The following is a 21,443-nucleotide window of genomic DNA, read 5'->3' as shown; positions in this document are numbered from 1 at the left end:
GCAGAGCTACTGGCAGGTAAACTTTTACTACTGTGGTATGTGTGGGCTTTATGTCGGTCTTGACTACTACATCTAACCACATCCTATCTGTTTCCCTTTTTAAATTAGCTATCCTGCCTTCTCGATAAAGGAATTTAACATTCCATCTTTGTTTCTCCTGATGATGACATTCTCCTGAGTAATCCCCACTTGGAGATCCGAATGGGGGACTATTTTATCTCCCGTGTCCGGCCATCCTGATTTAGGTTTTCCGTGATTTCCCTAAATCGCTCCAGGCAAATGCCAGGATGGTTCCTTTGAAAGGGCACGGCCGACTTCCTTCCCCGTCCTTCACTAATCCGATGAGACCGATGACCTCGCTGTTTGGTCTCCTCCCCCAAAACAACGCAACCCAACTACACTCCTGGAAATTGAAATAAGAACACCGTGAATTCAATGTCCCAGGAAGGGGAAACTTTATTGACACATTCCTGGGGTCAGATACATCACAAGATCACACTGACAGAACCACAGGCACATAGACACAGGCAACAGAGCATGCACAATGTCGGCACTAGTACAGTGTATATCCACCTTTCGCAGCAATGCAGGCTGCTATTCTCCCATGGAGACGATCGTAGAGATGCTGGATGTAGTCCTGTGGAATGGCTTGCCATGCCATTTCCACCTGGCGCCTCAGTTGGACCAGCGTTCGTGCTGGACGTGCAGACCGCGTGAGACGACGCTTCATCCAGTCCCAAACATGCTCAATGGGGGACAGATCCGGAGATCTTGCTGGCCAGGGTAGTTGACTTACACCTTCTAGAGCACGTTGGGTGGCACGGGATACATGCGGACGTGCATTGTCCTGTTGGAACAGCAAGTTCCCCTGCCGGTCTGGGAATGGTAGAACGATGGGTTCGATGACGGTTTGGATGTACCGTGCACTATTCAGTGTCCCCTCGACGATCACCAGTGGTGTACGGCCAGTGTAGGAGATCGCTCCCCACACCATGATGCCGGGTGTTGGCCCTGCGTGCCTCGGTCGTATGCAGTCCTGATTGTGGCGCTCACCTGCACGGCGCCAAACACGCATACGACCATCATTGGCACCAAGGCAGAAGCGACTCTCATCGCTGAAGACGACACGTCTCCATTCGTCCCTCCATTCACGCCTGTCGCGACACCACTGGAGGCGGGCTGCAGGATGTTGGGGCGTGAGCGGAAGACGGCCTAACGGTGTGCGGGACCGTAGCCCAGCTTCATGGAGACGGTTGCGAATGGTCCTCGCCGATACCCCAGGAGCAACAGTGTCCCTAATTTGCTGGGAAGTGGCGGTGCGGTCCCCTACGGCACTGCGTAGGATCCTACGGTCTTGGCGTGCATCCGTGCGTCGCTGCGGTCCGGTTCCAGGTCGACGGGCACGTGCACCTTCCGCCGACCACTGGCGACAACATCGATGTACTGTGGAGACCTCACGCCCCACGTGTTGAGCAATTCGGCGGTACTTCCACCCGGCCTCCCGCATGCCCACTATACGCCCTCGCTCAAAGTCCGTCAACTGCACATACGGTTCACGTCCACGCTGTCGCGGCATGCTACCAGTGTTAAAGACTGCGATGGAGCTCCGTATGCCACGGCAAACTGGCTGACACTGACGGCGGCGGTGCACAAACGCTGCGCAGCTAGCGCCATTCGACGGCCAACACAGCGGTTCCTGGTGTGTCCGCTGTGCCGTGCGTGTGATCATTGCTTGTACAGCCCTCTCGCAGTGTCCGGAGCAAGTATGGTGGGTCTGACACACCGGTGTCAATGTGTTCTTTTTTCCATTTCCAGGAGTGTATTTTATCACTGAAATGTTTCACCCAAGAGGGCGCATCATCATTTAACCATACATTAGAGCTGCATGCCCCCAGGAAATATTATGGTTATAGTTTCCCCTTGCTCTCAGCTGTTCGCAATATCAGGACATGAAGGACGTTTTGTTTGATGTTAATAATGCCTTATCAGTCAATCATCCGGACTGTTGCCCCTGCAAGTACTGAAACGGCTGCTGCCCCACTTCAGAAACCACATGTTCGTTGGTCTCTCAACAAATACCCCTCCATTGTGGTGGTACTTGCACTTACCCCTCTTCAATTGTCTACACTTGTCTCAAGGGGCTATTTCGGATATGAAACCAAATTGTGGGAAATGTATTTTGTTTACATGAAACGTTACCCAAGAAAAAGTTATGGCACTGATTACAAATTCGTAAACCACAACTTTAAATATTTCTCAGTGCTAACCTTTTAAAATAATCTTGAACTTTCAGAAAAATCGAAGGTGAAAGGACAAAAATCGTATTTTAACTTCTCTTGCTTGCAACAATAACTGGATGGTTGCCAAATTTTGGGTTATTCTTTATTACATGCTAAGGAACTACCAACATGAAGGTACAAGTGTCTCAAATGTTATTTTATTAAAATTATTTTGTGCCCACTCTTACCCCATGTCCTACTAGACTCACTCTCCTCTACTACGCTTATTTTGTTTAATAGTGACTTTCCGGTAGTAGATAATATAGTTCATACTTCCACTAGTTTCTGCTTCACCTCCATCTTTTACTATTGCCCACACTCGCTAGGAGGAAAATCCTCGCTTAATTCAGTTTCCAGCAATCATAACCAATTCTGCGACTCGTGATTTGCAAAGATCTTTCTACTCGCGTAAAGATAAGTAATTAGCTGTCGTAGAGGTGTCTTTGGTCTCATGTGTTACGAAGCCGGTGATGGCAGTGATTGAGCAGGGAAATTTGTGTATGGGTGCTGTTATAGGTTATGTCGGAATTAGGAAGAAGTGTATGCTTTAAATATCCCTTCCGGAAGCATTTTGGTAGTTTACAAGCTTCTTTTAAAACGTGAAAAACGTTTTAAAGATGAGTGGAAACGAGACATCAACAAGCGCCACCGTCTCTTCTGCTGATGCAGAGAGGGCTGAGAAATTGAAAGAGGAAGCCAATTTGTGCTTTAGAAGTAAGAGTCTTCCAGTTTCATAAGTATAACACTTGTTATTTACTTCTGTATAATTATGATATTGACAGTTCTGAATTGATTTTCGTTGCTAGTTGCTGGGGCCGGCTTTGCACTTGTAAGAGTTTAATCATTTTAAATTTTCGACGGTCACTAGTTCACTTAAGAAGTCTACATTACATTGCCGTGCGCGTATTAATAACCTCCTTAAATATATTTCCTGGTCCAAACGATGTATTCCTGTACTCTGTAAATTACATTATCGCAGTCGTAGCCGAGAGGCTGCGAAGTACATTAGGCCCTAATCCTCGTGTCATAGTATTTGTTAATTCTGTGCCAGCTGTGAATATTTGTTTTCAGTTAAATACAGAAAATAAAAAATTAATCCCGTCCCATGAAAAATAGTTGGCCCCTTAAAAGTCGTAGAGTTTCGTTTATTAGGCCTATATATTTGACTATGTTTCAAACTTTACAATGAGGCAGAAGCATTAGGATAGTCGGCTGTACGAACGTATGTAAGTTATCGTTGTAACAGTGGAGTATTGAAGCACTAAGATTTATGTCAGCAGTTATTTTTAATACCCAGACAGAACCGCTAGAATTAGACTAGAAAACTTACAACTTTATTATCTAGCCACACATTAAAATACTGTACACTTGATGTACTTTCATGTATTGATATTACCTATTAGCACAGAACCTGTATTATCAGTAATGCAAAATAATCAGTTATTGTTTATTGCGGCTAACAGTCCTTTTAGAGTTACCAGTGGAGCCAAGGCATTATTTCATGAAAACATGGTAAATTAACTTTTGAACTACAAATTTTATTGCAGTATGAAATGTATCTGGTTCCTATGTCACATATTGGTGGACAGGAAACCAATATTTTTAAATCCTGTAGCAAGTTACCAGTAAGGTCATGATATGGATAGGTCAGTGTATTGTTACTGTTTCCAGTTTGTGGCGAGAAAATGTGACTACAATGAAACTTACTTCACTCCAGAGGAACAGGTTCGATCTGAGTATTTTTAGACTTTTTTTGTCTACCCTGAATTTTTACCAGCATTAAAAGCAAACTGGCTTTGGCTATTTCTCAAGTTTGATAACATAAAGTAGCTTCTACCTTATGTTTACAGTGTTGTCAGTAGATTCATCATTGACTTTATCAAAGCCTATCCATTGTTTTCCAATTGTGTCCATATAAGATCCTGTAAGGTGGTTTCTTACAGAATTGATGCCCTCATATGTTGTGTCCAAACAATTGGGACAGTGTGGATCATTTCTTGTTAACATTCCTTACAATTTGTACAATAACCTACTTGTATGACTAGACTACCTTTTTTCTGTTGGAAAATGTCCTGTAATTAGCCAATCAGGAATTGCAATGGAGTGTTAAGTCTTGAATGTGATGTAACACCATCCGCTAGTTTCTGTTCCTCTTAAACAAAAATTACTATAGCTTTATATTTTTGAAGTGCTATGAACTTTTTACCCTCTCCACAATCATTGACATATTTATCTAACTAGAACTCAAATGTTGTAATGTATAGAAAATCTTTGCTTATCTCATTGCCAGCAGACTTGGAAAGCTTTACATGTACGCAACAGTAGTTTTCAAGGCTTGACATTCTTCCACACTTTTTTACTCTGCCTCCAGCACCATTGGCGTGTTAATCTGGCGAAGAGCTTGGCATCTGTGCATGCTGTGGAAAGTTGTTTTCAGATGTGTGTTATAATGTAAATTTCATGATTGTATTCTGATTGTTTATATTTGTCAGTGTAGTAATAAGAAAATGCTGTAAATTCAGGAGTTTGGTGGAATAATGTCTTAACAGCAACTGTGACAAAGTTGGCCCATGCACATTATACTTTCCTTGGTCCAGTTCATCAGTCATTGGATTTTGTGTCTATATCGTGCCCAAGCACCTACTGTGAGTAGTATTACACAGTTACATGATCAGTGGACAGTTTTAACTTTATCTTGACATCTACAATGTCACTTGTGCATTTAATCACATAAATGTGATTTGCAATGTCCTGTCACTGCTACAAAGACGTTTGTCAAATTGCCTCATTCCCAAACTGTTACTCATGACACTTTGACTAATATTTTTTTCCATTTTGAGTGTTAGGTCAGTGTGAAGGAAGAAATAAGTACATTTGCCGTTGTAGGAGATCTGATCATATTTGCGAAAGAGGGTTAACCGAGAAGTCAATGTTCTGATTGTTTTATTTATCTTATTCAGCCTAGCATCATCTCACAATGATACAGGATTTGTCAATGTAATACAGTACAAATCAATAGATCAAAATATGTAATACACAGCACATGCTTTGAGGATAGGACAAATGATTGGCCATGACCTTGATTAAGAATTATCCCAGCATTTGCCTTGGTGATCTAGGGAAACCCAAATCAGGATGGTCAGATGAAGCAACTCGTCATCCTGAATTTGAGCTCAGTGTCTTAACAGCTGCACTGGCTCATTTGGTAATCCGTATTTTGTAATGTTCTTGATTAACTCACAATTAGTTTCATGAGGCTTGGAATACAAAACAGTTTGGTTCTTAACTGCCACAAGCACTCAAGACACTCACGAAAGACTCCTGGAATGTGAAGCTGCTACTGTGCCTCATGCCACATTCATCAGCCATTCCTCTCAGTCCACCTGAAAACTGAGTGGTCGTACATTACTATTGTGCCTTTCACCTCTTGACAAATTTTCTTATATAAGCAGTAACTCATGAACATGTATTCAAATGTGACGAGGTGCTGTAGCTATCCCCTTCCATTACTACCCACTACCCTAAGTAATCTATAATTGTGTAGCATTCATTACTTATGAATATTCCTGATGCCTTTTTTCACAGATGTATTCTCATAATCTTCCTCATTTCCTTTAGCAATTTATTATACAGTTTTCTCTCCTGATACACTTTCCTTTCTTCCTCTTTTTTTTCCCCTCACATGTTATGTGGTGCTCCTGACACCTGGAAATATGTCTTCCATTAAAATTGCCAGTGTAATCCTTTATTGCTCAGTGGACTTATTCCCAATGGCTGAAGATTTAATTTTTCCTTAAATATTTTCTTCTACACATTTGCTTTGGTGTGCTATTTGTCAGCCCTCGTCACTACAAATTATATAGTTGCAAATCTATTATCAATAGTATACACATGCTAGATTTTTCAGCAGAAAATAATTTTTTTACTACTGCTTACCTTTTGTTAGGATTTCTGTACAAAATATTATTTTATTTATTTTTATTTATTTTTATTTATTTATGTAATTTCTGGTCAGCACATTGCCTCAGTACATCACTATTGTAACCTTTAGTTGGTGATCCCTATATCTGTTTACTTTGTTCCACCATTCTTTTTTCAGTTCCTTTCTTTTGTTGACAAACTTTGAAATTGGCACAAAGTTTGCTCTGCTTCACTTGCCACTTTTTGTTTTCACCCTTTTTTTAATGCTAAATTTTGCCAAAATCTGTGAAAAATAAAACAGGAACATAAGAACACTCAGAGATGGCCAGGAGTTTAGGCACTAGACATCCCATTCAGAAGATGTGTTAAGTCTCATCCAGCCTTCCAGATATGATTTTCTGCAGTTTTTTGGAATTGAGGTGAATGCCAGGAGTGTTCTTTGGAAAAGCACAGCTGATTTAGCCATCCATCCCACCACCATCAATTCTTTCCCAAGCTAGCATTCAGTCTTCTAAGTCTACATTGTTGGTTTTACCTTGTGTTCTTTCTACCACGACAAAAGTGCACGTTTGCTGTAGGTAGAGTAAGTTACAAATTAAGATTTACATGGGTTTTCAAGCAACTTAAAAAAAAGTTTTGGGTTGTATTGTTCACATGTCCCACCTTTAATTCTATTTGAAGATGAAGATGACTTTAAATAGCATTAATAATATTCTGAATCAAGTTTTCCTCTCCATCACTGTATATATTCTTTGTTATGAATAACACTGTGAAAAATAGTTTAATAACCAATAAATATTTAAACTTGCCTGAGAAATAATTAGTGCTTCAAATATTGTTGCAGTAGCTAACAATTAATAACTGTTGGATTGGCTATCAATCTCCCCCTCTACCCCTTGTCACTGAGGAATTGCAATTATGTTTACTAAGCTCTGAAGTAAAAGTTATTTCTGGGAATAGTAGTTAATAGAACAATAAAATATTAACTTTTAGCATGAATTTGAGGTGAGAGAGGTCCACTTTTGTTTAAAAGAAACACAGTTAAATTAGAAGTACTTCGTAACCCAATAAAATATGTATATATTTTTACTGTATGTAACACACAAGACATTAGTAGTAATGAAATCCAGTTTTGCTGACTACACTACAGTAATAGGATCACTGTTTCTATAGATCTGCCTCAGAAATGCTGAAGTTTAACCTCATTCAGAAATTTTTCCGTGAACTTTGATGATAGTTTATTATAGTGCACGTCATGCTGTTAAGAGTCCCAACTTTGAAACTTTCTGCATGACCGCTTCTACTAACTTCCATCACACAGAGTTTGTCTTCTTCCTGACATCTTGCCAAGAACAGTGCCAGATAGCAATAAATGCTCTCACCCACACTGTGACATGACCATACTTAATTGGTGATGCAGTTTTATCCATTGTTGCCTGAAGCAACAGCTTGTTGTGCTTAGCAACATGGAAGTTGCCTACCGCATCTGTTGTCTTGTGTGAGCAAACCTCATCTGCCCCACACTTCCCCACCACTCTCATCCTCTCTGCAATGTGGTACCTTCCAATTTGATGTGTATTATAGTGCTGTTGTGATTCAGAGTATTACTTACAGCCCAAGACTATGTTTGTAAGGAAAAGATATCATTGGTGGTTGTTAGTAAATTATTCATTCGATAATCATTTTACAATTTTAAAGGATCTGTCAGTTTAATGACAGTGGTGTATACTGATGTGAATATGCATACATTTTTAATGAAGAGAGGACAGATGATCAGCTATGGCCTTGTTGATGGAACCGTCCCATCATCTCCCTGAAGTGACCAAGGAAAACCTTAATCAGGATGACTGAACAAATCACCTACCTCAATCCTATCAAATCTTGGTTCAGTGTATTAACCAATACAATACCTCATTTCGCTCTACCAAAAATTCAGTTCTCTTATGTTTGTACATACTTGAACCAAGTCAGTATAATATGAAAAATTATTGTGCCCTGTTGATTGTCTTTTCACACTTTCAACTGTACACACACCACTTGCACTTGGTACACACCACTTGCACTTGCAGCCCACTTGAAGACCACGACAATACTTGTATGTCTCGTAAATCTCCATGTCTTCCTTTCTGCCTGTCTGAAAAACTGGGTCTTGAACCCCTCATGAGGAATGAGCTGTTGAATTAAAAATACAAAAATAAAACAAAGAATTGGTTAGGTATTATTGGTATTCATTTGCAGTCTCCCTTTTTATTATTATTGACTCCTACTCTGAATTTCTAAGTAATCTCTGTGTAATATGTATAGGGAAAAGATTAATCAGTAAATTGACATATTTTGTAGAATTTCATTCAGTAATGTCATATGGAATAATGTTCTGTGGTAACTCATCTTTAAGGAAGGAGGTCTTAATTGCTTAAAACCTTGCTGTAAGAATAGTGTGTGGTGCTCACCTGTGATGATCATGTAGAATTCTGTATGAGTTCGGCATTATAACTACTGCTTCACAGTACACCTCATGAAGTTTGTTGTAAACAGTGCAGTACTGTTCAAAAGGAACAATAATGTACATAATTATTGTACCGGAACGAAAAATGGCTTTCATTATTCCACATTAAGGTTGTCTTTAGCACAAAAGAGGTGCACAGTGCTGGAACTAAAAATTCGTATCACTTATTCAGTGATATAAAATTTCTGATGGCGAAGCAAAATTTGAAAACAAACTGAAAAACATTCTTCTTGACAGCTCCTCCTATTCTGTAGAATTATTTCTATTCTCAGATCTGCTTTATTTTTATTTTTTTTTTTAATTTTTTTTTTAAAGAAAGGAATAACTGATAAATGTTGAACATGTAGTCATATTTACAAATTAATTTGTGACATGAATGTAAAATGACTGTTTCCACTTCATTATGATTTATCAAGTAAATTATCCATGGAACAAGAAAGTGCCTAACATAGAGGTTTGTAGTATCTTCCTAGAATTACCATTTAAAGTTGCTTCTTGAAACTTTTTAATAAGGCTCTCAAGATAGTTTTGTCTTAGACTGCCAGTTCAGTTTCTTCAGCATCCCTGGGACACACTCCCATGGGTCAAACAAACCTGTGATCATTGGTACAACCTTTCTCTGTATATGTTCAATATCACTCTTTAGTTCTGTTTGGTATGGGAACCACACACCAAAGCAGTGTTCTAGAATAGATCATACAAGTGACTTATAACCAACCTCCTTTTTAGACTGATCGCATTTCCCCAGTATTACCAATAAACCGAAGTCTACCACCGGCTTTATCTATGACTGAGACTGTCTGATCATCCCACATCATATCACTGTCAAGTGCTACACTCAGGTATTTCTGTAAGTCTGCCGATTCTAACTGCGAGTCATTGACATTATAGTCATGGGGTACTATGGTTTTTTTTTCATTTTGTGAGGTGTACAATTTTTCGTATCTGAACATTTAAAGCAAGTTGTCAATCTTTGCACCACTTTGACATCTTATCAAGATCTGACGGAATATTTATGCAAGTTTTTTCAGACAGTACTTCATTATAGATAACTACATCATCTGCGAAAAGTCTGAAATTAATATTAATATTGTCCACAATATCATTAATATAAAACATGAACAGAAGGGCCCCCAACACTCTTCCATGGGGCACACCTGAAGGTACTTCTACAACTGTTAATTACTCGCCATCCAAAATAGAGTACTGCGCCCTCCCCACCAGAAAATCCTCAATCTTGTCACAAAAGTTGCTTGATATCCCATAAAATCATACTTTTGATAATAAGCATAGGTGTGGTACTGAATCGAATAAACTGGTTGGCATGGAAAAGGTGGTTCTGTTGGAGATATTTCATTATGTTTGAGATCACAATATGTTCAAACATTCTACAGCAAATTGATGTCAAGGATATTTGACAGTAGTTTTGTGGATCACATCTATTACCCTTTTTGTAAACTGGCGAGACCTGTCCTTTCTTCAACTACTGGCCATAGTTTTTTTGTTTGAGGGATCTACAATAGATTATACTTAGAAGCTAGGACTAACACAGCTGCGAATGCAGTGTAAAATCTGCTGTGGGTGGGGCATACTAAATATGACAATTTTAATAGTGATGACATATCAAAACTAATAAGGAAATGTTAAACTCAAGGAAACAAAATCCTCAGCAATCAAGACCAAAAAATAATAAATGCACAAAAAATGTGTGTTGGAAATTTCACTTGACCTGTATAACAGTCCACAACACCAGGAAACCAAACCCCGATCACATAACTAATACCGAAAACATAACCCCGCCAACAGTGATAAACCCATATCTATGAAACCCACCAATCACAACCCACCATAATTACTGAACACTAACAACAAAACTAGAAATTCATAAAAACTTGCATCACCACTAATATTGATATACATGAAACACACGGTAATAAATATAACCACACACACCATACATGTAATAATAATAATAATAATAATAATAATAATAATAATAATAATAATAATAATAATAGCTTACCAACTGAAGCTGACAGCACACAAATCTAGGCTGCCAACCACACACACTCTTGAACACACAACATAAAAAAAAAAACAAAGCAATATCTATAAAGGCCACATATGCCTCCCAAACCCAACCAACCCTTTAAACCACTCCCCCCCCCCCCTCCTCCCAAAAAAATGCACATACTAAACTCACTTCCTAAACAAAGTGTAAATAACAAAAATGGCATTTATACCCCTTACATAACAAAAAAACCTGAAACTATACAAAAAGAAAGCCTAAAATACTCCTAAATTACATCCACCCACCCCCAACCTGCGCCACCCTTCCAAAACAATACCATGCTGAATTTTAATGGTGTACATAGTGTTCACCTGGGTTGTTTCCATTTTATGCACAATATTTTGACAACCTGCCCAATTGCCTTAAGTTATGTTGTTACATGTAGTCATTGTCTGGACTCCAACCAATCTTATGGGAATCCAGATAGCAAGTACACATCACAGCACAACTAGTAGTATCAGAGTAAGTCAACTGGACTGTTTGTCAAAATATTGTGCAAGACACTATTAGGGAAGGCATCCTCTTATCATTTAGCCTAAAAGAAGCCTCAATACGCTACTCATAACATCATGGATTTGACCATGCGTGCTCCATTGCCACCGTCTATACTTTAACTAATTATCTGCACCAGGCTTACTTTCCCTGCTCAATTAAGGTGCAGGCCCTGACTCCCTCTGTCCCATTCAAAGCTGTTTGGTGCCACACCTACTATTACAACCATATCATCCGTAGTTAAATCTTCATGTAAAGGCTGTAAGTCCCCTTTTACCTGATTCAGCTCTGCACTTCACTTGAAAAAGAAGCTGCTGACTTGATTCTGTGATCCTAACTTCTCTTGTAAATGTGTACCAATACAGCTTTCTCCTTCCTGCTTCTTCCTGACATTAGCACTGTCCCTACTATTCCCATTCATGGGTAAACTCTACTGCACATGTCCTCCTCCTAATTCTGCATGAGACTTCTCTGCTCAACTGTTGCAGCTGGAAATAGTTCCTGCTCCTTACAACAAAACTGTCAAACCACATCATGCTGCTCCTGCCCTTCCTATCAGCTCCTAGTTCTCAAACATGCCTCTCCTCACTACCTGCAGTCATCCTGAGTAGCTCCTTCTGTGGTTCTAGATCTTTCTTTCCAGCTCTTTTAATAAGATATTTCTACTGTATATATTGCAGCATCAAGAGTGGAGCCCCAAGGGGGTTAAACCCTTTTGTGAGTATTTGTGTTGTAAGCATGGGGCCCCCAAGCCTTTAAAAGTTAAAATAAGGTAGAGGTAGGTCTGTCATTGGAATCATTAAATGCTGCAATAAAATGGTTCTCCTCTAACTGCTGTGTAACCCTGATGAGACCCAGAATCTTCTGTTAGGACTCTTTAATGGTATAGAAACTAGGACAGTTAAACTTCTAGGATTCCACATTGGCTCCAAATTGAGATATGGATAACACATCACAGTTGCATAAGAATATCAAGGGTAACATACCTAATGTGGAAACTGAGAGATTTAGTTACTCCTAACTATTCAAGCTTGACATATTTTGGACTGTTCCAATCTCATATTTCTTACAGCCTGCCAGTATGGAGCCACTACACACATATAGCTGATATATTGAAGATACAAAAAGTCGTAAGAGAAATGTATAGGATTGGACCAACAGATCACAGCTGATCTGTTAGAAAACTCAATATACTTAAATTTGTAAATCTGTATATATGTGTCTCACCACTATGCATCAAAACAAGTATCAAAGAATTTCATGTGGGAAGAGATATACACAAACACAACAGAGGAAAAATTTAAAAGGATTTTCTGAGACACAAACTAGTAAAAACAGTCCACTCACCCAAAGTTGGCTCCCTAATAACCTTTAACAAATTACCACCCTCAGCATGGTCCATGCCTTCTAAACTATTTCAAAGAAAATTGTACAGCTGGCTGGGTGAAATCCATTTTATAATGTAACAGAATTTTTGATGAAGAAATATGAATATGTCTTAAAATTTAAAATATATGGCAGAATGGTTTTAGTCGTGTAGGTAATTCATTGTAAATGCTTGTAATTGTGTATACAATCAATTATAAATATCTGTGATTGAGCATGTAATGAAATATATGAAACACGTGTTAAAACATATGTAATTATGTATAGAACTGAACATATCAGTGTTGTGTATAAGTCATAAAGCCTATTCTGTTACGTTAATGGTCAATGGCAAATAAATATAAATAAAGATGTTTAACAAAATGTAGGGCTGTGGTAATGGTATGCAGCTCTGCTGTAAAAATACTACACATGCGTGGCAACAAATGTTGTTCCCAACCAACCAATGGAGATGTCCTGCCCATGATTTTAGAGCTGTCAATGTAAGTGATTTTAGCATCCTAACACCCTCGAATATCAGAGAAGGAATAGATGCCGAAACATCGTGTGGGTGATGAACTTTAGTACCTTGATATAGAATGGGCCTAATTTCTAGTCGGAGTACTAACCAAGGGAGTGAGAGGGTGGGAGAGAGGATACCTTTAAAACGGAGGTTATTTGGATTACCTGATAGAAGGCTGCATGGCACATTCCAGCTGGTAATCCAAATCGAGGGCAGGTCAATGTTCTTTTAATGCAAAATGATGAAGGGGAGTTGGATGATATTTTCAGATGGTGGAGGTACAAGTGAGTACGAATTGTATTGTCGGAACTGAAGAGGGAAGAGCCCCGTCTCTGCAAGGAGATGGTCTACAGGACTATTCCAGAAGGTACCAATAGCCAGTCTTACTCCACACTGATGGACTGGGTTCAATGATTTCAAAACTGAAGATGCCACCAAGCCATGAACCTGACAACCACAGGAAAATAAGAACAAGACCAGAGCCCAGTAAATATTGAAGAGTGAAGTGCTATCTGCACTCAGATAGATGTGGGCAGGGAAGCAGAAAGCATTAAGCTTTTGTATGCAGCTAGACGTCAGTTGACGAATATGGGGCAGCCACCCAAGTCCAAAAATCGTAACTGTGGAACGATGTCCAAGCACAGGGCACCCGAGTAGGGTTCAGGGTCAGAATAGACCGTGATGTGGTGACAGAATTGCGTGACTTGGTTTTTCATGGGAGAACTAGAAGCCATGGGAAAATGTCCAAGCAGATGCAGTAAAGATGGCACCTCTGAGCATATATTCATCCAAGGCTACAGACCAGGAGCTAAATCAAATGCAGAAGTCATTGACATACAACATGGGTATAACCACTGGTCCAACAGATTCACTAATACTGATTGTCGTAAGGAGTAGCGTAACACTCAGCACAGAGCCCTATTACATGCCGTTCTCTTGTATCCGTGGAGAGCTGAGTGACTTACCAACTTAACCTGAAACAACTGGTCAGAGAAAAACTGATGAATAAAAAACCGTGAGGAGCCTCCATTCATGGAGTTTAAATAAAATGTGATGGTGTCAAGTGGTGTGGTATGCCTTATGCAGGTCAATAATACTACAGTGAGGTGTTGGCACTTCAAGAAACCCCATGGGATTGAGGTATCCAACCAAATGAGATGGACAATCATGGAATGTGTCTCCCATGGAGACCACAGCAATAGGAATTAACATGGCCCCATTGCTCAAAAATCCAGCAGAATCATTGGGCTAATATCATTCCAAGCAGTTTGCAGAACACAGAGGTGAAGTTAATCACAGACAATAGCTGTTTGATGGATGTTGGGTTTTACCTGGCTTAAGGTAGTCTAATAAGGTAGAACACCTTGTATAGATTGAGCATTTGGGTAACATTTGGTCTCTTATTAATTGAATCAGGGTCTGGGGGCATACAGTGTGAAGAGCTGAGAGCCAGAAACAGTTCCTAGCCTGTGAAAAGTAACAGTTGTAACACCAGTTACCATGTAAACTTACAATCAGTAATTATTAAATAATGGTTTGATTTTGTTTGCAACAGTTGTTACAGCAGAGAACTGTTTCATCCATTCTGCATAATTTCTGCTTATGTTTTGCAAGGCAAGCTACTCAATCGAAATACATGTGTTCCACATTGTCGAGGGCCAACATGTATGCTGTGAAGGCAGAGTACTGACTGGCCTGTTCGGGGCATAGATATTGCACGATAACATTGTGCTGTCATTGACATCGCACTTTCTTGCAACATATTGACACAATAGTATTGCACAATAAGCACTGAGTGTGTGAGGGCCCCTTCACTTGCCTCACAATGTTGTGGTTTCGTTAAAACAATCTTTGTGACAGCAACCACCTTCTAGTGATGCCAGCACTTCTTTGTCACTATCTGATGGACTAATTACCACGATGGACTCTTTGACAGTTGTGTATCTGTGCTGAAACTTCCCCCCCATCTGTCAGATTGCATTGACGACGTTGTGGGAGACATCTCCATTGTGACCACCTGCACTGCTGGAGTGTTTATTCCCCTTCCTACAGGCCCCCTCTGCTGCCAGCTAGTGCCATATGGACCAAAAACAATGCAGCAGCTATTTAGGATTGTTGAAGGTCCTGGCTCTGTCTCCATCAACATATTTCAGACCATCCTCCTCACTATTCTGTAGCTTCGTGCTAGAGGCTCATAACCCAATTAAACATAGGAAGCAAGAATGATGGAAGTGTATGCCTCTTCATTCCAGGTGTGCACCAAACTCTGTTGTAGTCTTCTGGGCCTCCTGGCATTTGTACCGATGCTTCAGTTCTTGCTGAAAATCTTGTGGCCCACTTTGCACAGTATCAGTGTCCTCATTTTACCTGGCTACCTTTTAAACCCATAAACAACAAGCTGAAAACATCTCCCTATCATTGAACTGCACACTGCTGCTATCCCCCCCCCCCCCCCCCCCCCCCCCCCCCCCCCCCCCCGTCAAAAAAAATTCAGTTCTGACAGTAACAATTCATGCTCTGAAAATATCCTTATCATCCAACTTTCCTTACATCATTTTGCATGCAAAGAACATAGATGCCCTGATATCTGCCCTCCATGTGGATTACCAGTTGGAATGTGTCTCATGGCCTTCTAACAGGTCCTCCGACTCACCTCCTTATCAGGTGCTAGCCATATTTTCCATCTCTGCTCTCTCACTCCCTCACACCCTTGGTTAGTACTCATACTACAAATTAAGCACAATCTATACTAAAGTTTGTATCTCTCACATTTCGGCAGCTGCTCCCCTTGTATTCTTCAGGAGTGTAAGGATGCTACCATCAGTTATACTGACAGCTCCAAACCATGGATAGCACACCTCCCACTGTTTGGGTACAATATTTGTTCCCAGGCATGTGTAGTATTTTTTCGGAAGAGCGGCTAGCCCTTCAAGAGCCCTACATTTTATTAAGCAGACCTACCTTGACCTTGTTTTTATTTGTAGTGGCTCAGGAACTCCTCTCTTGACATAAGTCATACTGTCTGCTCAGTTATCTGTCCCAGCTTGTGGATTTCCCTAACTGGCCGACTGATTAAAGAATCCATTACACACCCAACATCATCTTTGATGATTCCAGCTGCAGCAGGTGCAAATAAGATCTCTCCTCACTCTGAGATGGGACAATGTATGGTGGGTTACAGCTCCATTTAATAACACTGCACTATCAAGGAGACTCCTGCACGGCACTCCTCCTCCTGTTTCTCCCTGAAGGAATCCACTGTTGTTTGTCACCTATGCATCAATTGCACCGAATTAATTCATGGTTTAATTTGTGTAATGAGCCCACTCCCTGTTGTGGTTGCAGACAGTAGCTCACATTCTGGCAGAATGCTCCCCTTACCCCCACCCCCCCCCCCACCCCCCACCCCTTTCTGACTGTTGATTCTAAGTGTAGTCTTCTGAAGTCTTTCCCTCCAATAATGGCAGATAGCTCATTGACAGTTGAATAGATTTATAGTTTTCTCCACAAAACTTGTTTTTATTGTCACATATGACATTTTAAGCTAGTTTTGAGTTGGCAGTGGGGCTCTGGCTGACCTTTGACCCCACCTTCTTTGCTATTTGTCTCAGTCATTCCTCTTCTACTCTGATATTATTGCTTTTACACGTGGTTAGCCCCTTTCTCTGCTGCTCCATTTTAGGGGTACCACTCTGAAAAATAATGATTCTGTTTCCTTTTTTAATGCTTTGGTTATATTGGATCAGAAGTGGTATGGCTGTGTGAGGGGCAGCTCCTGTTGATTGCAGAGCCCCAGGGGACACTCACCTGGTCTGATTACTTCTCTGAGCTAGTTTTATAAGTTTCAGTCCATTACACTTTTGACCTCACTTTCACTGTTCTGAATCTCCTGGCTAGAAGGCATTCTGTACACTGTAATTGTTTTGAGACAGTTTGACCCTCCATTGGGTATGTGGGGTCAGTTGTGGGTGGGGTTTTTCTCACCACAGGTAAGCCCTGGGAGACAACACATCCACATAGACCTCCGTACCAGCCTGCCCTGTATTCCCTGTAAATTATTTCTCATCCCTGTCACCAATACTGCTTTAAATGCTTCATTTTTTATCCCTCTCATATGCTTCCATGACCTAAAATTTCTTGCAGGTGTATTTAACTCCAGATGAATTACCTATTTACTGAGGGAACGAATGACCTCTTGACTGAGGGACTGAAAACTTTTCTGTTTAGTCCCTTAACTCTCAAACAACAAATCAAGGGGAACTAGGCAACTATCCCAGTGTTGTCATTACATTCACACCAGTGAAGCTATTTACTAAAATCCTCACAATGAATCCCACTACTCACTTTTGTACAACAGCTCCCACATTTTCCACTGGTGATCAAAATAATTAACAATCACAAAAAGTAGGCGTGTTAAAGTAGATAAATTTTCTGTGAGGTTACCCCTGCACTGTACCACATTTTGGCTTCACTAGCGGCTGTCACCTGCCTGCAGCCTGCTGTGCAGTGGCCATGTGCCTCATGATGTAAGTTCCTTCATTGTTCATTGATATTCTCATAGTTTTTTTCCTCCTTTCTTCCTTTGATTGCTCATCCCTTATTATAGTTTCTCAATTTCCCTATTGCAGTCATGTTCACCTGAAGGTGGGCTTATAATCACGTGAAACTGGTTGTTATTGAACCAGTAAAACTGTTTGAAGCATTCTGTTATGTGTTTCCATGATAGTCAGTTGCGGATGTCCTTTCAACCAAATTTTATGTTATAAACTAGATGAGTATGTCAACTCAAGAACATGCTGTGTTTATTTTGAGTGCAAATTGAGTAACTTCAGCAGTAGATATGAAAACAAAATGCTAGGCACAAGGTGTCCCTTGAGCAGATTTCCAATCAGATATTTGGCTAAAACACATTGCACAGTGTCAAATCTTCACTGGCATGCCAAGAAAAGGATACTAATTACAAAAGTGCAATGTTCTGTTCATTATTAGCTTTTAAACTACCCATCATGCACACACCCATCCTACAGACTATACAGGATGTTTCAAAATCAATACACGTGTTTTAAGGCTTTGTAGCACATATTACATTCACCTTACAATTATAAATAATAAACCAAATGAAAGACACACACACACACACACACACACACACACACACACACACACACACAGTTTTTCTTAAAATTATTCAGAGTGAACACCTATCACACACAGTCGATAGGCGAGTTGTTCTGAAACCTTGATCAATGTTTCAGTAGTAACTGTTGCAATAACACTGTTTCTAAAGCCAGATAGATCAGCTGACATTGGAGGCACATACACATGATTGCGTCAGATCGTGTCGTGCATAAAATGCTGTGTCAACCGGCCCCTTGTGCCAAATCCACCAGTCGGATACATCGGCGTTTAACCAGTTGCGTACTGTGGTATGCCAGTGTGGTGGCGCATCACCTTGTTCCCAAATAGATGTGTTGTTCAGCTTTTTCCCATTGATTCACAGGCCATAGCTGTAGCATATCAAGATAAGAAACATCATTTACAGTTGATTCACCAAAAAAGAAAGACCCATAAACTTTCTGCAGGGATATTTCTTGGGGCTAAGCGTGAAAGACTCGCACTCTTTCAACACATTTTTCAGTCACTTTTTGTCATTCCATACTCTTCCCATAGCACACAGCTATACAAACAAAACTGTTTGAGTTGCTCTTTCATTTGGTACATTATTTACAATTGTAAGTTGAACGTAGTAAATGTTACAGCACCTTAAAACCTGTATGTTCATTTTGAAACACCCTGTATATCTACTGACTGCTTTAAACTCCATGATGGGGCTGTGTAAAATTTCTTTATTTTAGTTATCAGTTTCATAGGCTGCCACATTGTCGTTGGTGTTGTCTGTATGTGTTGCATAACTATTTCTTGCAAAGAAATGAAAGGATTTGTCTCAAGCAGTACAGACATTTTTAAAGAAAAATAAATTAGGCATAGTATTTGGTACATAAATCTCTATTATGCTGAAAAACTTGAAAATATAGAAAGACATAAGATTGTTGTAACATTAATGAAGTTGCTGAACGAAAGATGAATTAAAACATTTGGTAATTTTATACGCAAGATTTGGAAACTATATATTATCTGTGTCATTGTAGATTTACATTTAATTTAACAAGAAGGATCATGTAAAGTATTTACTACTATCTCCATTTTTAATTTCAGATCAAGATTATAATAAAGCAATTGACTTTTATACACAAGCAATTGAAGCAAATCCAAATGTTGCTGTTTATTATGCCAACAGGAGTTTTGCATACTTAAGAACAGAATGCTTTGGTTATGCATTGACAGATGCTTCTAAGGCGATAAGCTTAGACAAGACGTACATTAAAGGATATTATCGGAGAGCAGCAGCATATATGTCACTTGGGAAATTCAAATTGGCTTTGAAAGATTTTGAAGCTGTAAGTAAGTATGTAATATCATTGTGTAAAAGTGTATGTCATGAAAGATATTTCACAGATGTTTTGTTTTTCCAGGTTACAAAAGCTAAACCAAATGATGAAGATGCAAAAGCCAAATATGCCCAGTGTAACAAAATGGTGAAGAAAATTGCATTTGAGAAGGCCATTGCAGTCGATCATGGGAAGAAAAGTATAGCTGACACAATTGAACTGGAAAACATGAGTATGTTGCCACAATCTTTTTTAACGTTTGTTGTGAAGGATATTTAATGAGTTTTGTATATAAACTGTATTCATGTTGCTGCATTTGTAAAGCTTAGTTTGTGATATCTGATATCTCTACAGCCATAGAAGATGATTATGATGGACCCAAATTAGAAGATGGGAAGGTTACGTTGCAGTTCATGGTAGACCTTATGCAACAGTATAAAGAACAACGGAAGCTTCATAGGAAGTATGCATACAAGGTAATTTAGTATAAATACTACTATTTACCAAAGATATCTTTTAATTTCTGTTCTCTATAAGTTATGAGAACATTTATATTAAATGTTTGTTATGTAGCTTATCCAACAACTGGAAACTTAAGTTTTGTTAAATTGTGGTCATAAGAACATAAATAATACAACCTATTGTGAAAAATCAAACAGGAAACTAAAAGATCTATGTGGATGCTTTGTCAATAAATTGTCTGGAAGGAAAACACCACTCCTATAGGTATATACACACCATGAAGGCTAATAAGATCATTCTGTGCAGAGCTCTCTTTGCCTGACCTTGTGTGGCACTTCGTGTGATGTGGAAAGCAAAAAGAAGAAAAGGGCTAAAGGATGCTACTTTTGCAGTGTGTGGAAAGTGAGAATTTGGATTGTATTGGGGAGCCATGCGTGGATAGTTCATGCAGTTATCTAACCACTGTGCCAAGGTGGCATAGAAAACTTAGGAGACCCGGGTTCGAATCCTTGCCTTGCTAGAAGTTTTTCTTTGTTGCCAATGAATTCTTTCATTGCCCAAAAGCAACAGAGATATGAACTTCTACTTTCTGAAAAAAAATTTGTCAACAGGAATAATTATTGTCACCACTTAAGGTCCTTTAACATCACAGCATTTTACCTTATTTTGTTCATTGACAACCAGATTGACAAGTCTACAATTACTGTAATTAATTGTTTAGTCAGTGCCATTGGGGCGTAACAGATTAGAAGAGAGAGCAATGGCAGAAAGTGCCTTGACTGTGATACTGCCTTAAGTGCTGTCCCTTGCAGTTTCTTAAAATTTTGTATATTTATGTCTGAAGTGAACAGAAGCTTACTGTGCAATGGTTAATTTTATAATCAAGTAAATACTGTTGACAAAGAACTTTACATTGATAATAAGGGCTCTAGTAAAATTCAGTGGTTAAATTAAAATAGTGCTTTGCTTCCAGTTGGAAGTATTGAAACCAAATGTAAATTATTACCTAGGCTTCGTGTGGTATTATTTACAGATTGCTAGTAGTCACTTTGCTTTAAAATTTTTGCAAATTTATGTCAGACATAAGAGTATTTTGATTACAGAATAGTCTTTAGAGTAAATTTGTGAAATGATCTTTTTCTGATGTTTAATCGAACAATGGAAACTTCAGGTTGGAATATCAACCATGATGTTTTACTACTTACTCCAAAAGTTTACAAGCTTTATTTATTGGTTGAGCTTCAAAGTGTTATGTTCAGTGCCATGTGCTGTAACTTTAAATAAGTCCTCTCAGTACAAAGCATCACTAAATTAAAAAGGTATGCTAAGCCTCAGAAAAACATTAATTTCAGTCTGATGCAGTGTCATTGGTCAT

The 21,443-nt window shown here is 39.3% G+C and overlaps 1 protein-coding gene across 1 annotated transcript in view; it reads left to right on the top strand.

Annotated features, from left to right (window-relative positions):
- Positions 1–2,722: 2,722 nt before the first annotated feature.
- LOC124795381 (serine/threonine-protein phosphatase 5) overlaps positions 2,723–21,443 on the top strand; it is a 103,793-nt gene continuing 85,072 nt past the window's right edge. The window contains exons 1-4 of the mRNA XM_047259391.1: positions 2,723–2,993; positions 19,374–19,615; positions 19,691–19,838; positions 19,961–20,082. Of these exons, the coding sequence (XP_047115347.1) occupies positions 2,897–2,993; positions 19,374–19,615; positions 19,691–19,838; positions 19,961–20,082 (609 nt within the window). The 5' untranslated portion in view covers positions 2,723–2,896. The remainder of the gene's footprint in view (positions 2,994–19,373; positions 19,616–19,690; positions 19,839–19,960; positions 20,083–21,443) is intronic.

Source organism: Schistocerca piceifrons, chromosome 4 (genome assembly GCF_021461385.2).
Source record: "Schistocerca piceifrons isolate TAMUIC-IGC-003096 chromosome 4, iqSchPice1.1, whole genome shotgun sequence".
NCBI classification, from domain to species: Eukaryota; Metazoa; Arthropoda; class Insecta; order Orthoptera; family Acrididae; genus Schistocerca; species Schistocerca piceifrons.
The sequence above is the reverse complement of the archived record's forward strand: the minus strand, read 5'-3'. Positions and strand labels throughout refer to the sequence as shown.